General features: G+C 34.9%; 1 protein-coding gene across 1 annotated transcript; it reads left to right on the top strand.

Annotated features, from left to right (window-relative positions):
- Positions 1 to 11,443: 11,443 nt before the first annotated feature.
- On the top strand, positions 11,444 to 13,205 carry LOC113760194 (serine/threonine-protein kinase HT1-like). Its single transcript, XM_027302760.1, has 2 exons — positions 11,444 to 11,530; positions 11,979 to 13,205. Exons 1-2 carry the CDS (start codon positions 11,444 to 11,446, stop codon positions 13,203 to 13,205), a joined length of 1,314 nt encoding a protein of 437 aa, XP_027158561.1.
- The last annotated feature ends 298 nt before the right edge of the window (positions 13,206 to 13,503 follow it).

A 13,503-nucleotide genomic window follows, 5' to 3' on the forward strand; every position in this document is an offset into this window, starting at 1 on the left:
ATACTGAAAGTCCACATGGCAACAAGTAGATTAATAAGGGAATATATTTTGAAAGTGCATTAGTTTGGGAATAGTTTTCAAGAATGAGGTTATTGTGGAAATAAACTCTTTTTGGTTAAGCCAAATAGGGAATAGAGGAAGTGAAGAGATAAGGATGTAAGCATTGTTTTATTATAACACTTGTTAAACTCTAGTACTCAAAAATCCACATGGAATCATCGGTGTCACTTTCCGGTGACAATTCAATGCTACGTCGATATTTATGTCAAGTGTCCTGTTCATTTAATTTATCATATACTTTTTAATTTTTTTAATAAATTAAATTGATTTGATTTAATTCAAGTTTCATTTATCCTCATGTGATAAGTTGGCTGGCACTAGATTTGGTATCGAGTAGTGGTACCAAGGATCTCAACTATCAAAAATCAGATAGTAACACCTGTAACCCGAATCAAAGAACATCTATGCATGCTTTTAACCATCGTATTACTAATTAATTGCTTCAATTTCGATATCTATGCATGCTTCCAATCTTGATATTAACTAATTAACTGCTTTAAATTCTAATATTATGGTGAGATTTGTCGATATAGATTTAAGACATTTTAAATCAGAAATTAAATAAAAAAATCTCAGATCAAAAAAAAAAAAATTACAAAAATTCTCGCTAAGAAACCCACGGAGGAGTGTGCATTTAATGCAACAATTTGTTTAGATTATTCTTTAATATACTTTTAGTATAAGAAGTTTCTGACATCAGCAGTTTTGGTTACATTTGCACTGGGTTGCGTGGCACACATCCGGCCATACTAGTGCAAAAGTACTTTTTTACATGGATGAAGTAGAAAAACCTAATGTTATTCCACATATATATGGTATTTATTATGTAAATCAGCCTAACTATGATAGATGAACTTCCGTTTAAGAGGGATTTGTAAGAAGCTTAGGGTGATTAAAAGCGTGTTTTTTTAAGTTCAAGAAAGACACGACAGTGGCTTGAATTGCTAATTTTGTTAATCCCACATCGCACTTAAGCATATAATACTAAAGCAACTAAAAAAAGCCATTCTCCATCAAAGTAGAAAAACCTAATGTTATTCCACATATAGATGGTATTTATTATGTAAATCAGCCTAACTATGATAGATGAACTTCCGTTTAAGAGGGATTTGTAAGAAGCTTAGGGTGATTAAAAGCGTGTTTTTTTAAGTTCAAGAAAGACACGACAGTGGCTTGAATTGCTAATTTTGTTAATCCCACATCGCACTTAAGCATATAATACTAAAGCAACTAAAAAAAGCCATTCTCCATCAAGCGCCGTCACCCTAAATGGGATGGCTGGCATTGAAGTTGATCAATTGGATGCATTTCCATTGCTATGCCGGCTAATACATTGCCACCTGATATGGGTGGGGTAGCATCAAGTACAACCAACTCTTTTTTCTTTTGTTCTTTTTTGCTGGTTCAAATTTTTAGATATGGAAAAAAAGCTAACCCATGCTTCTGTTAACCATTAAGAAAAAACAAGCTAAATTCAAGGTAGTTTTCAACGTTGCCATTAAATTCTTTCAAAGAACAATTGTTCCAGCTCTGTGCCAAATTTAATTTAATTCTTCCATTTGGTATTTCTTGGAGAGACTTTTTGTTTCGGTTACAGAACATTCCATGAATTTTTAGGTTCCTTTCAATTGCCTGGAGAAGGCCGGATGAGGGTTACTTTAAATTAAACACGAATGGTTCTTCGCAAGCGTGGATGGTGGCAGAATTCTTAGGGATTCTTGTTGTGATATGGCCTTTGCTTTCTCTGACTATTAAGGCAGGTTGACATCTCTTCAGGCAGAAGTTAGAGCTCTTTGCACGGGATTGGAGATCTGTCCTTGCAGAGGGTTTTCTTCTTTGGTATTGGAAGTTGATTCTAAGGTTCTATGGGATGTTTTGGTGTCTAAATCCGTTGGTCCTCCCTCTATCCGATCGGTCATAAGGAAGATTCGATCGTTCGATTTTCCTCTTCATTTTGTTCAACATTGTTTTTATCATAATACCACATCGATCTTAGATGCAGTTTTTATCCTTCTCATTACAGACAATATAATCTGTATGGCTTGTCACCCCACAAAGGGTGGGGTGGCTGGAATTAACTGGAAAATTGAAATGTGATCACCCCCTAGCAGCAGGTGGAGTTGCTTGCAATTGCATGGCATAGATGTCCAAGGTGAGGTGGTAGCATTATCTATGAATTTGAATCCATCTATATGTTCAAGTAGTTGCATTGCATGTTATCAATGAATCTGAATCAATCTATAGGGTAAAGTAGTTGCAGTGCTCGTAGCGGCCAAGACATAAGTAGCACCCACCCCACCCACCCTATATGGGTGGTGTAATTTTTTTCCTTTGAGAATAATTTCAAAAACCTCACTTGAGGTTTCGGACAGCTGCACTGGCAATTTCAGATACCTCCTCTGCCATAACATTGGGTCCTAATGCTTACATCAGACTCAGTGAAATAAATGTAGTAGTTGTACTCTATAAGGTGTTTGGCAACTACATGGACTTAATCAATTAAATCAGTAATTGACTGAATAAATAGAAATAATCACAAATTTAGAACTAAAATAAATTTCTAAATAATAACAATTTAGAACTAAAAAAATTTTTAACGTGCGATTACAGTTGAAATATTTGTTTAAACCTTTAATAAGGCTTAAAAGGGCCATATTTTGTTATACCAGTTCATGATTGAAACTAGTTTACTTATTACATGTTAAGCAATTCCACCCAATTCTTGAATCTAAACATTCTAGAATTTACTTTCTAATTGTTTGTTGTTGCTGCTATATAAGTATTCTCAAAAGTAGACGTTAGAGAAAGCCGTTTTAACATCTACTTTTGCCATTGGGTGTTGTACAGACAGATTTTATATGTGATACCTTTAGAACATGGAAAGGTATATTCTTAAATGGTAGCAAATTCACAACAGTTATTATGTCATTTCAAAGTATGATATATTGATATTTTTACTTTGCTTGCAATATTTCTAGGTCTAATGGGAGAGGCTCAAGTTGCATTCTGTGGACTTTAACAGATGAGTTTGAGAAGTGGCTTAACAGACTTTAACTGATGGCGAGTGAACTCATAGCTGTTTATGCTTAATGAACATGAATTTGTGTTGCATGTAATAGTTATACCAAGTGTCAAAATAGAGGAATGTAACATGATAGTCTTCTTTTCAGCTACTATTTGGGCAAACTGTATATGCTGCCTATGTGAAAAGGGTGCAAGTTTGCTCCTGCCATAGGTATCTAGCTTTCCTTGACAAGCTTGTGATGATTTGAGGTTGTATATTAGTTTTTGAAATGCTTGTCATGTGATTCATCTTATTGATGTGCTTTAGTAATTGGCTTGTGTTACCTAATGAGATCAATTTTCTTTTTATTTTTCAATTCATATACACACTACAAATGCTTTATAGGCATCCATGGTAAATTGTCACCGCGCGATGCGTGGTCCATGCCTCCCAGTACTTCATAATTCGGCTAATTTGCAATTACAGTACTACAAATATATCCAGGTGATGTGATTGTGCATTGACATGATGATGCTTAAGCTCTGAAATTTTTTTCTAAGTTCCCGTTTGGGAATGCCACAATTTTGTTACTCGTGTCATAAAATAAAGCATAATTTAATGATCAAAATAAGAATTAATTTTGTGATGGATCATTATTTACAACAATGTAGTGCATAGTAATGCCATGAAAGAATTGTAACAAGTAAGGGAAATATGAAAAAATAAAAAAGAGAAGTAAAAGAAAAAATAAAAATAAACATATAATATGAGAGTGATTTCATGCTTAAACATAAATTAGGTGGTAATTTGAGCATACAATTCTTTAAGGTACAAAGTGCAAATTGGGTTACAGTTCATAGAGGTGAATTACCATTGCTAGCTTAAAGGTCCGGGTATCAATTCATGAAACCATCGTCTTTGAATTTTAGTTCAAAGAGAAAAGAACTTCAAAGATAACATTCAAAGGCAAAGTGATCTTGGAACCAGAAGTTATGAGTTCTTAATAGTTAGTGCAATTAACCATTGGATCAGGGGCCTTATAAGTTCCAATTCAAATCAATTTTCCCTTAGAGTGTAAATAGGAATAGATTTGGGTAGGATGTAAATTGATTGTATTACAGAATAAAAAATTATAAAAGGTCTATTTTATCCTCAATTGATCTGAAAGGGAACTTGTGAAACCCATGATCTTAATCCTTTAATAGTATCACAGCCCAACTACACTTGAGTATTTCTTGAATCTTGTGTGTATATTTGGATTTTGGATGTCCAACCAATGTAAACTCTACCGAAATATTGGACGAGAATTCAATACAATTGTATTTTGTGCGGTTTCATTCGGTCATTATATATGTTCAAAGTTTTGGTGTATAAATACATCATAATAATATATGTTAAATATTTTATTTATATATATCAATTTTATTTCGAATGTAATATTGTAATGTAATTGTGTATCAAGTAATATAAAAAGTGCAATAATCAAGCTCAGCCGTTCCAAACTCTAAGTGCAACGAGTCCTCTCTGCCAAATGCTATACAAAATCTTTATTGAACAACACAAAGGAAAGTGGAGTCCGAGAGAAATACAATTTGTTGTATGTTTTTTCGGATTAGGATGACAAAAGAAATCTTTAGCATTTACATTTCTTATTACTTGCAAATTTCCTTAATAAATGCAAAACTGTAGCCTAGTCAATACATCCAAACCCTGATTAGACCAGCAGAAAGCAATGTATGAATGTGACCTTAAGACTCGTACCTGTGTTTAACAACTGCAGTATTCGTTCATATCAACATAAATCAGAGGGTTCTTCTCAGGTTGCACCCCCTTAATTTTTAAAAAATTGTAAAATAGGCTATAAATTTTAGATTTTTTAGTATTGTTCCTCTCTTGCCCCTCTGAATTTTGATAATATTCCTTTTAATCCTGCAACTCCCCCCTCGAAGGTGTTAAAACTTTTTACAATTGCTCTTACCATTTCTAATGACAACGTCAAACAAAATATATTACAAAATGCTACTTTTTTTTCATTTTAATGTTTTATAAATGTCCAATAATACAAATTACAAGTTACAAGCAAAACGAACATTCTTTTGACAGTGCAATTCTATGTATATTATTAGTCTAGTTTATATACTAGATCTTTACATCTTGTAGTTTTATGCACATTTTAAAATTCTATGCAATTTTATAAAATAACATGACATGATAACTATTGTAAATGGTTAATGACAAGCAGTAAATAACTTTTTTTTAAAAAAAATTGTAGTGTTAAGTAAATTGATTGGTGTACTTATATCAAATTTTTATGGAAAATTTGCCAAATTGGTCCCTAACATTTTAAAAAAAAACTTTTTTAGTTCCTAACATTTAAAATTAGCTAAAATAGTCCCTAACATATAAATTATGAGCCAGTTTGATCCTAATGCCCGTATTTGCTCATTTCTGTAGCTAAAAATAGCACACTTTTTTCATGTGGACATAATTTCAAGGGCAAAATTGGAAAGCACACTTCATTTCCCTCTAAAAGCAAAAGTGCACGGAACCACCACTCTTTTTTCACCTTTTCCCCTCAATTACAGCAACAATTCTCACACTTAACATTAAATTTGTTTTGGAGAGGTCAAATGCATAAGTGCAACGCTATTCTTTGGAAATTCCACTGGCTCAATCATTCCTTCGACCTCTTTAGCCGTAACCACTGCAGAACCGGAAAGCATATGATTAATGATAGCAGAAAGTCATCTCATCCGGGAGTTCTTTTGCAGCAGCATCAGCCTCATGTTAAGAAGATTGTGGCCCCTCACTGCCCTGCGCCCACCACTTTTTCATTATTATTCTCTCTACCTTCCACCAGCAATAGCAATGACCTTCGCTTTTAGGCTTCTAGGCTCCGTTTTCCTCCGCTTGCACTCAGTTTCTTGGGCTCCAGAGCCATTGTACAGCAAACAGAGCTTGACCCTGACACATTAAGCTTAATTTCTTTCAAGGATTCTCTTGAAAATCCGCAGCTTTTGACTTCGTGGACACTTGCTGTTGTCGAAACGACCACAACAATGTTAACACTATCTGCTTGAGTCGTGCGTAGCACTGTCCTAAGAAACTATTTCATGAAATTGAAATGTCTCCCCAATATTAAACAAGCCTTCTTCTATTTGTTGCGAACAAGAAAGACAAGCTTTCTTCTTGTTGCAAACTAGAAGGACCAGAACTAGCAAATTAAAACCAGCAGATATAGAGAGAGAAGATGAGAACAGAATTGCCAGGAAGGTATCAACTGACAGAAATAAAAGAGAGAGAGAGATATAGAGCAGTTATCAGAAAGATATCAACTGAAGCTGCTGGGGTGATTTTCTGAGGAGGGAATGGTCCTATTTATAGACTTCAGAATGAGGTGCAACCCTTCTCACTTCCGATGTGGGACAAAGACTGCAACTCTTCTCACTTCTCAATGTGGGACTGAGAAAGCAGTACTTCTCATTTTTCGATGTGGGACAAAGAATATTTTGAAATACTATATATTTTACAACAATCTCCTTCCTATTTCAAAAAATTCTTTGGATAAAGAAAGAATTTTAAAAGTACTCTGCTGGATTTGGTTGAAATGTAATTAGATTGGTGTCTTTTGGACTATGAACCAAACATAGATTGATAAAACATGATCTACAGAATTATTGGTGAAATATAAATTTCTATGAACCAATAACTCTTGATGTATGACAGAGATTTTATCAATCACATTGCAACCCATAATTTGCTGTTGACGCGGTTTTACGCTTTTAGGCCGTGCGCCCGCCTGGTTATTTCATGAGAGCTCTAAAGATTTGACCAATGAATCTTATAGGAGCAGCCCCACTCCACTCTCATATAGGTGAATTCATCAAGTGTATATTGCTTTAACTACACCTCCCTAATGGAATATGAATTCATTAAGAGTTTTAACTCATCCTCACAATTACTCAAAGCACTTATCTCTGGAGGGACTTAAATTTGAAGTGTTTTACCATCAATATTGACTTGTTATTACCCATATGAACCTACTTCATGGGATCACCAATCACATAGGTTGGGTTACCATCTCTATTGACAACTTGTTGGTCGAAGTCCCATTTCTTTTGTAGTTTGAAGAATCAATTTTTTTCCTATGGGTTTAGTCAGAGGATCGGCCAAATTCAACTCTGACTTTACATAATCAATGGAAATAATTCCATCTCTAAGCAGCTGCTTTACGACATCATGTCTCAATCTCATGTGTCGACTTTTACAATTATACGATTTATTTTTTTTGTAATAACAATAGCCGCTTGACAGTCACAGTGTATAGACACAGGAGGCAACAGATCCTTAATAGAAGGAATATTGACTAAGAAATTCCTTAGCCCATCAGCCTCAGAACTAGTCAACTCCAAAGCTATAAACTCTGACTCCATGGTTGACCTAGCAATGATTGTCTACCTGGCTGACTTCCATGCTACTGCACCACCACCAATGGTGAACACATAACCACTAGTGGATTTTGTATCATTTGAATCAGAGATCCAATTAGTATCACTGTAACACTCTAATACAATGGAAAATCCACTATACAGAATACCAAAATTCATGGTACCTCTCAAATATTTCATCAGTCTGACTAATGCAAACCAATGCTCACAGTTGGAATTATGAGTATATCTACTCAGTTTACATACAGCATAAGCTATATCCGGTCTAATGAAATTCATCAGATGCATCAGACTCCCAATAATCTGAGCATATTTAGACTGAGCAATTGGATCACCATTATTTTTCTTTAACTGAGTGTTAGCGTCAAAAGGAGTACTAACAGGTGTCACATCATAATTTTCAAACTTCCTAAGAAGTCTCTCTGTATAATGTTCTTGTGACAACATTATACCATCACCTCTCCTTATGATTTTAACACCCAATATCATTTTGGCTTCACCCATATCTTTCATATCAAAATTAGAAGACAAAAAATATTTAGTACTATTTACAATATCTAGACTAGTACCAAATATAAGCATGTCATCCACATACAAATTGATTATCACATATTGATCATTTGTAATTTTGACATATACACATTTATCCACTTCTACAGACGAGAATCCATCTTTTATCAATACTTGATCAAATTTCTCATGCCACTGTTTAGGAGCTTGTTTTAGACCATAAAGAGATTTAATTAGTTTACTAACCTTATTTTCTTGTCCAAATACAATACATCCCTCAGGTTGAAACATATAAATTTTTTTTTCTAAATCACCATTTAAAAAGACTGTTTTGACATCCTTTTGATGAATAATAAATTTATGAATAGAAACTAAAGCAAATAAAACTCGAATAGACGCAATTCTAGTTACTGGTGCAAATGTATCAAAATAGTCAATATTTTGTTTTTGAGAAAACCTTTTTGCTATTAAACGAGCTTTGTACTTTTCTATAGAGCCATCAGAGTTATATTTTCTTTTAAAAAACCATTTGCAACCAATAGGTTTTGCATCAGGAGGTAAGTCAACCAAAATCCAAGTTTTATTTATCAAGATAGAATCAATTTCATATTTAATTGCTTCTTTCCAAAATTTACAATCAGGAGAAGAAATAGTATCGGAGTATGTTAAAGGATCATTATCAATAAGAAAAATTTGGATATCATTTCCATATGAAAATTCTTTTCTTGGCCTTTTGCTCCTTCTTAATTCCTCAATTGGAATAATTTCCTTATTTATTTCAACAGGTGCATGAGAAATTTTACTAGACAATAGAAAAATATGTTCAAAAAATTCAGTATTCTTTGTCTCAATAATTGTATTACAATCCAGCACATCACTTCTTAAAACAATAAATCTATATGCAGCACTATGTTCAGGATATCCAATAAACATACAATCAGAAGTTTTAGAACCTAATTTTCTTTTCTTAGGTTCAGGCAATAATACTTTAGCAAGACATCCCCATACTTTCAAATATTTCAAATTAGGTTTATAATTTTTCCATAACTCATAAGGGGTTTTGCCAGTTTTTTTAAGAGGTATCCTATTTTGTAAGTGACATGCAGACAAGATAGTTTCTCCCCATAAATTATCAGGAGCATGAGAACTAACTAACATAGAATTCATCATTTCTTTTAGTGTTCTATTTTTTCTTTCAGCTACTCCATTAGATTCGAGTGAATAAGGAGGTGTTATTTCGTATATTATGCCTTCATGTTCACAAAATTTATCTAAGACTAAATATTCGCCTCCTCTATCAGACCTAATTCTTTTTATCCTTTTATTAAGTTGATTTTCTACTTCGGACTTATAGGATAAAAAGGCATTGTGAGTATCATCTTTATTTCTTAGTAAATAAAGTTTAGTGTATCTAGAGTAATCATCTATAAATGTAACATAATATCTTTTACCTCCTATAGTCATAGTTTGTTTCAAATCATCTCAGTCTGTGTGAATTAAATTTAATAATTCAGTTTCTCTTTGGACACTTACACATATTTCACATTTGTCCATTTTATCATTAATACCAGAAATTAACCCACTAGATTGCATTTTCTTTATATAACTTGCATTAATATGTCCTAATTTAGCATGCCATAAAGAAATTGAATCAACAATATAAGCAGATGAAAATGCATTTTCATTGATCACATTTGAAAGAATTTGTAAAACAGTATACCGACATACCTTATTGGCATATTGCCAAGATTCTTGCATCTTGACATTCGTAGTTGTAGGTGATTGTATTTCTGTCGGTGCATAAGCTACTCCATGAATGTCAAGTAGAGAGTAGACACATTCTTGCCACCCTTTTGAAGTTTTCGTCAACAAAAACCTCAATTCTAGAGACGTCAGGAAATGGTTTCACAAAAGGTAGTGTGACTGCAACTGCTGCGGAGGATGGTTGTGGGGTGTTAACACTGTCGGAGGCCATAGTTTCTTAGATTGTTGTCGAAACGGCCACAACAATGTTAACACTATCTGCTTGAGTCGTGCGTAGCACTGTCCTAAGAAATTATTTCATAAAATTGAAATGTCTCCCCAGAATTAAACAAGCCTTCTTCTATTTGTTGCGAACAAGAAAGACAAGCTTTCTTCTTGTTGCAAACTAGAAGGACCAGAACTAGCAAATTAAAACCAACAGATATAGAGAGAGAAGATGAGAACAGAATTGTTAGGAAGGTATCAACTGACATAAATAAAAGAGAAAGAGAGAGAGATAGAGCAGCTATCAGAAAGATATCAACTGAAGCTGCTGGGGTGATTTTCTGAGGTGGGAATAGATCCTATTTATAGACTTCAGAATGAGGTGCAACCCTTCTCACTTCCGATGTGGGACAAAGACTACAACTCTTCTCATTTCTCAATGTGGGACAAAAAAAGCAATACTTCTCGTTTTTCGATGTGGGACAAAGAATATTTTGAAATACTATAAATTTATATTTTACAACACTTGCAACTTCATATTGTCGTTGGCAGGGTGTGTATTGTCAAAAACGCCGAGTTATCTCTCTCGTTCTTCCGAGTTGCTCCCTCAGAGGACCACTATCTCTCTCTATTTTCAACCTCCCCAACCTCATTGTACTTGACTTCTCGTCCAACTTGTTCTATGGTGAAATCTCACCCCGAATTGCTTCACGTCAAAGGCTCAAAGTCTTAGACTTTGGTGGTAATCAGTTGTTCGGCGAGTTACCAAGCCAACTGGGTGGGTTGACTCGTCTTGAAATCCTCACCCTCGGTCCCAACCTGTGCACTTTTGCTTTTAGAGGGAAATGAAGTGTGCTTTTCAATTTTGTCCTTGAAATTATGCCCACATGAGAAAAACGTACTATTTTTAGTCGGAGAAATGAGTAAATACGGGCATTAGGACCAAACTGGCTCATAATTTATATGTTAGGGACTACTCTGGCTGATTTTAAATGTTAGGGACTAAAAAAGTTTTTTTTGAAAATGTTAGGGACCAATTTGACAAATTTTCCAATTTTTAGTTATACTAAAAATTTCTAAACTAACACATTTTAAGCTAATATTAATGTTGCACCTCCTAAACAAAGGTCCTGACTCCTCTATTGCATAGAGGTAAGTTACCATTGATAACTTAAAGGTATTGACACCATTTTATGAAACCGTTGTCTTTGAATTTTAATTCAAAGAGAAAAGTAGAAGGCAAAGTGGTATTAGAGCAAAGGTTATGAATTCTTACTAGTTAGTGCAATTAATCATTAGATCAGGAGCCTCACAAGTTTCAGTTCAAAATAAGTGGAGGGACAGTGTAATAGAATTAGGTAGAGTGCAAATTGATAATACTGTAGTGTTAAAAAAAATTTAAGAAAATGACTATTTTATCCTTAACTGCTTTAAAATAGAACTCGTGAGGTCTATGACCCTTAACCCTCTAACAGCACCCAACCAGCGACTTGAGGCCCAGTTGTCAATAGCATCGGACCCCGATCCATTTACAGCCCAAGTACACTAAAATTGTTTCCCAAATATCAATTTTATATTTGGAGGTCCAACAAAGGTAAAGTCTATCGAAGTACTATACAGAATCTTTATTGAAGTACAAGAGGAAGATGGAGTCCTAGAAAAACGAGTTTGTTGTACATTAAAACAGTTTCCCAAATGATTTGGAGGTCCAACAAACGTAAAGTCCATCGAATTACTATACAGAATCTTTCTTTAACTACAAGAGGAAGATGGAGTCCTAGAAAAACTGAGTTTGTTGCATGGTTTTTGGATTAGCATGACAAAAGAATCTTGGGATGGATTAGCATCTGAAATATCCTACTACTTACAACCTTCCTTAATTAATGCAAAATTTAGCCCTGTAATTATATCCCAATCCTAATCGGACGAGAAGAAAGCAAAATATATAAATGTGACCTTAAGACTCATACCTGCCTTTACAACTGCAGCATTCGTTCATATCAACAGAAATCACAGGGTTTCTTGAAGAGATATTGTATTCCAAAACAGAATTCGCCGCAGTAGAGACAAAAGATTCAACCTTTACGCACTTGTCATCAATGAAGATCGAAGTAGAAAACATCAAGAGCAAAAGGACTTCTCATGCTTTAACCAAATTTTTTGGGCACGTTAGATCAAGAAAGATGGCATCTTCCGAAACAGTAGAGGATGATGATCGCTGGCACGAGCAGGTAGACCTTTCCAAGTTGCTTCTTGGGCCGAAACTTGGTGAAGGGACGCATGGAAAAATTTACCGGGGCAATTACAATGATGAGTCCGTTGCTGTAAAAGTAAGCAAAGTTCCAGATGATCCTGATTGCGATGAAAAAAGGTATATACATGGTACAGTAGAGAAGAAGTTCAACCAAGAATCTGTTCTCTTGCTTCGTCTCCACCACCCGAATGTTTTGAAGTTCGTAGGGGTTTGGAGACAGCCACCAGTTTTTGGGATCATCACTGAATATCTATCAGGGGGTTCCTTGAGATCGTACCTGAACAAGATTGAGCACCAACATAAATCTGTTCCCTTGCCTACAGTAGTCAGTATGGCCTTGGATATTGCTCGTGGGATGGCGTACATTCACTCGCAAGGCATTGTTCACAGGGATCTCAAGCCAGATAACGTACTAATCAGTGAAGATTTCCATCTGAAAATTGCTGATTTTGGTGATGCTTGTGAGGAAGCTCACTGCCATCTTCTTGCTGATCGCGCGGGAACTCTTCGGTGGATGGCCCCTGAGATGATGAAGCAGAAAAAATCCTACAACAGGAAGATTGATGTGTATAGTTTTGGACTAATGTTATGCGAGATGATTTCTGGAACAATTCCGTTCGAAGGCATGGTTCCAGAAACAGTCGTTTTTGGCGTGCTAAACAAAGATCTGCGACCTACAATACCTCAGCATTGTCCTCCTGCAATGAGAGAACTAATAGTGCAGTGCTGGTCCTCCAATCCTGGGAAGAGGCCAGAATTTTGGCAGACTGTCAAAGTTTTGGAGCAGTTTGAGACTTCACTGGCTTCTGAAGGATCCTTGAATAATTTGGTGCTAAATCTCGCTTCTCAGCATGATAAGAAGAGGCTGCTTCTCCATTGGATCCAAAAGCTTGATCCCATTCATCACTCTGATAAATTGATCAACACTGCCTATAATAGAAGGCCAATTATGGTTTCTTGATAATTGCATATTGTAAATTCAGTTAGATTCTATTGTAAATTAGATTCTTTTTTAAATTGTAGCTTGCTGTCTCTATGTTTTAGGCCGCAGGCAGTGAGATGAATTGTTATGTAACCTTGCTTTTATCATCAATAATATACGACGGGACTTTTTCAACTGTAACTACAAATTTCCCTGCAATTCGGTTATCAAACAATTATCCTACTAATTGGTCATTTTTTGCAAGTGTACATGTCCAACGTAGATATTTCAAAAGAAAATTTATCAATTAGTGTGTCTAAATTCTGAAGTGTTACGT

Source organism: Coffea eugenioides, chromosome 2 (genome assembly GCF_003713205.1).
Source record: "Coffea eugenioides isolate CCC68of chromosome 2, Ceug_1.0, whole genome shotgun sequence".
Classification (NCBI taxonomy): Eukaryota; Viridiplantae; Streptophyta; class Magnoliopsida; order Gentianales; family Rubiaceae; genus Coffea; species Coffea eugenioides.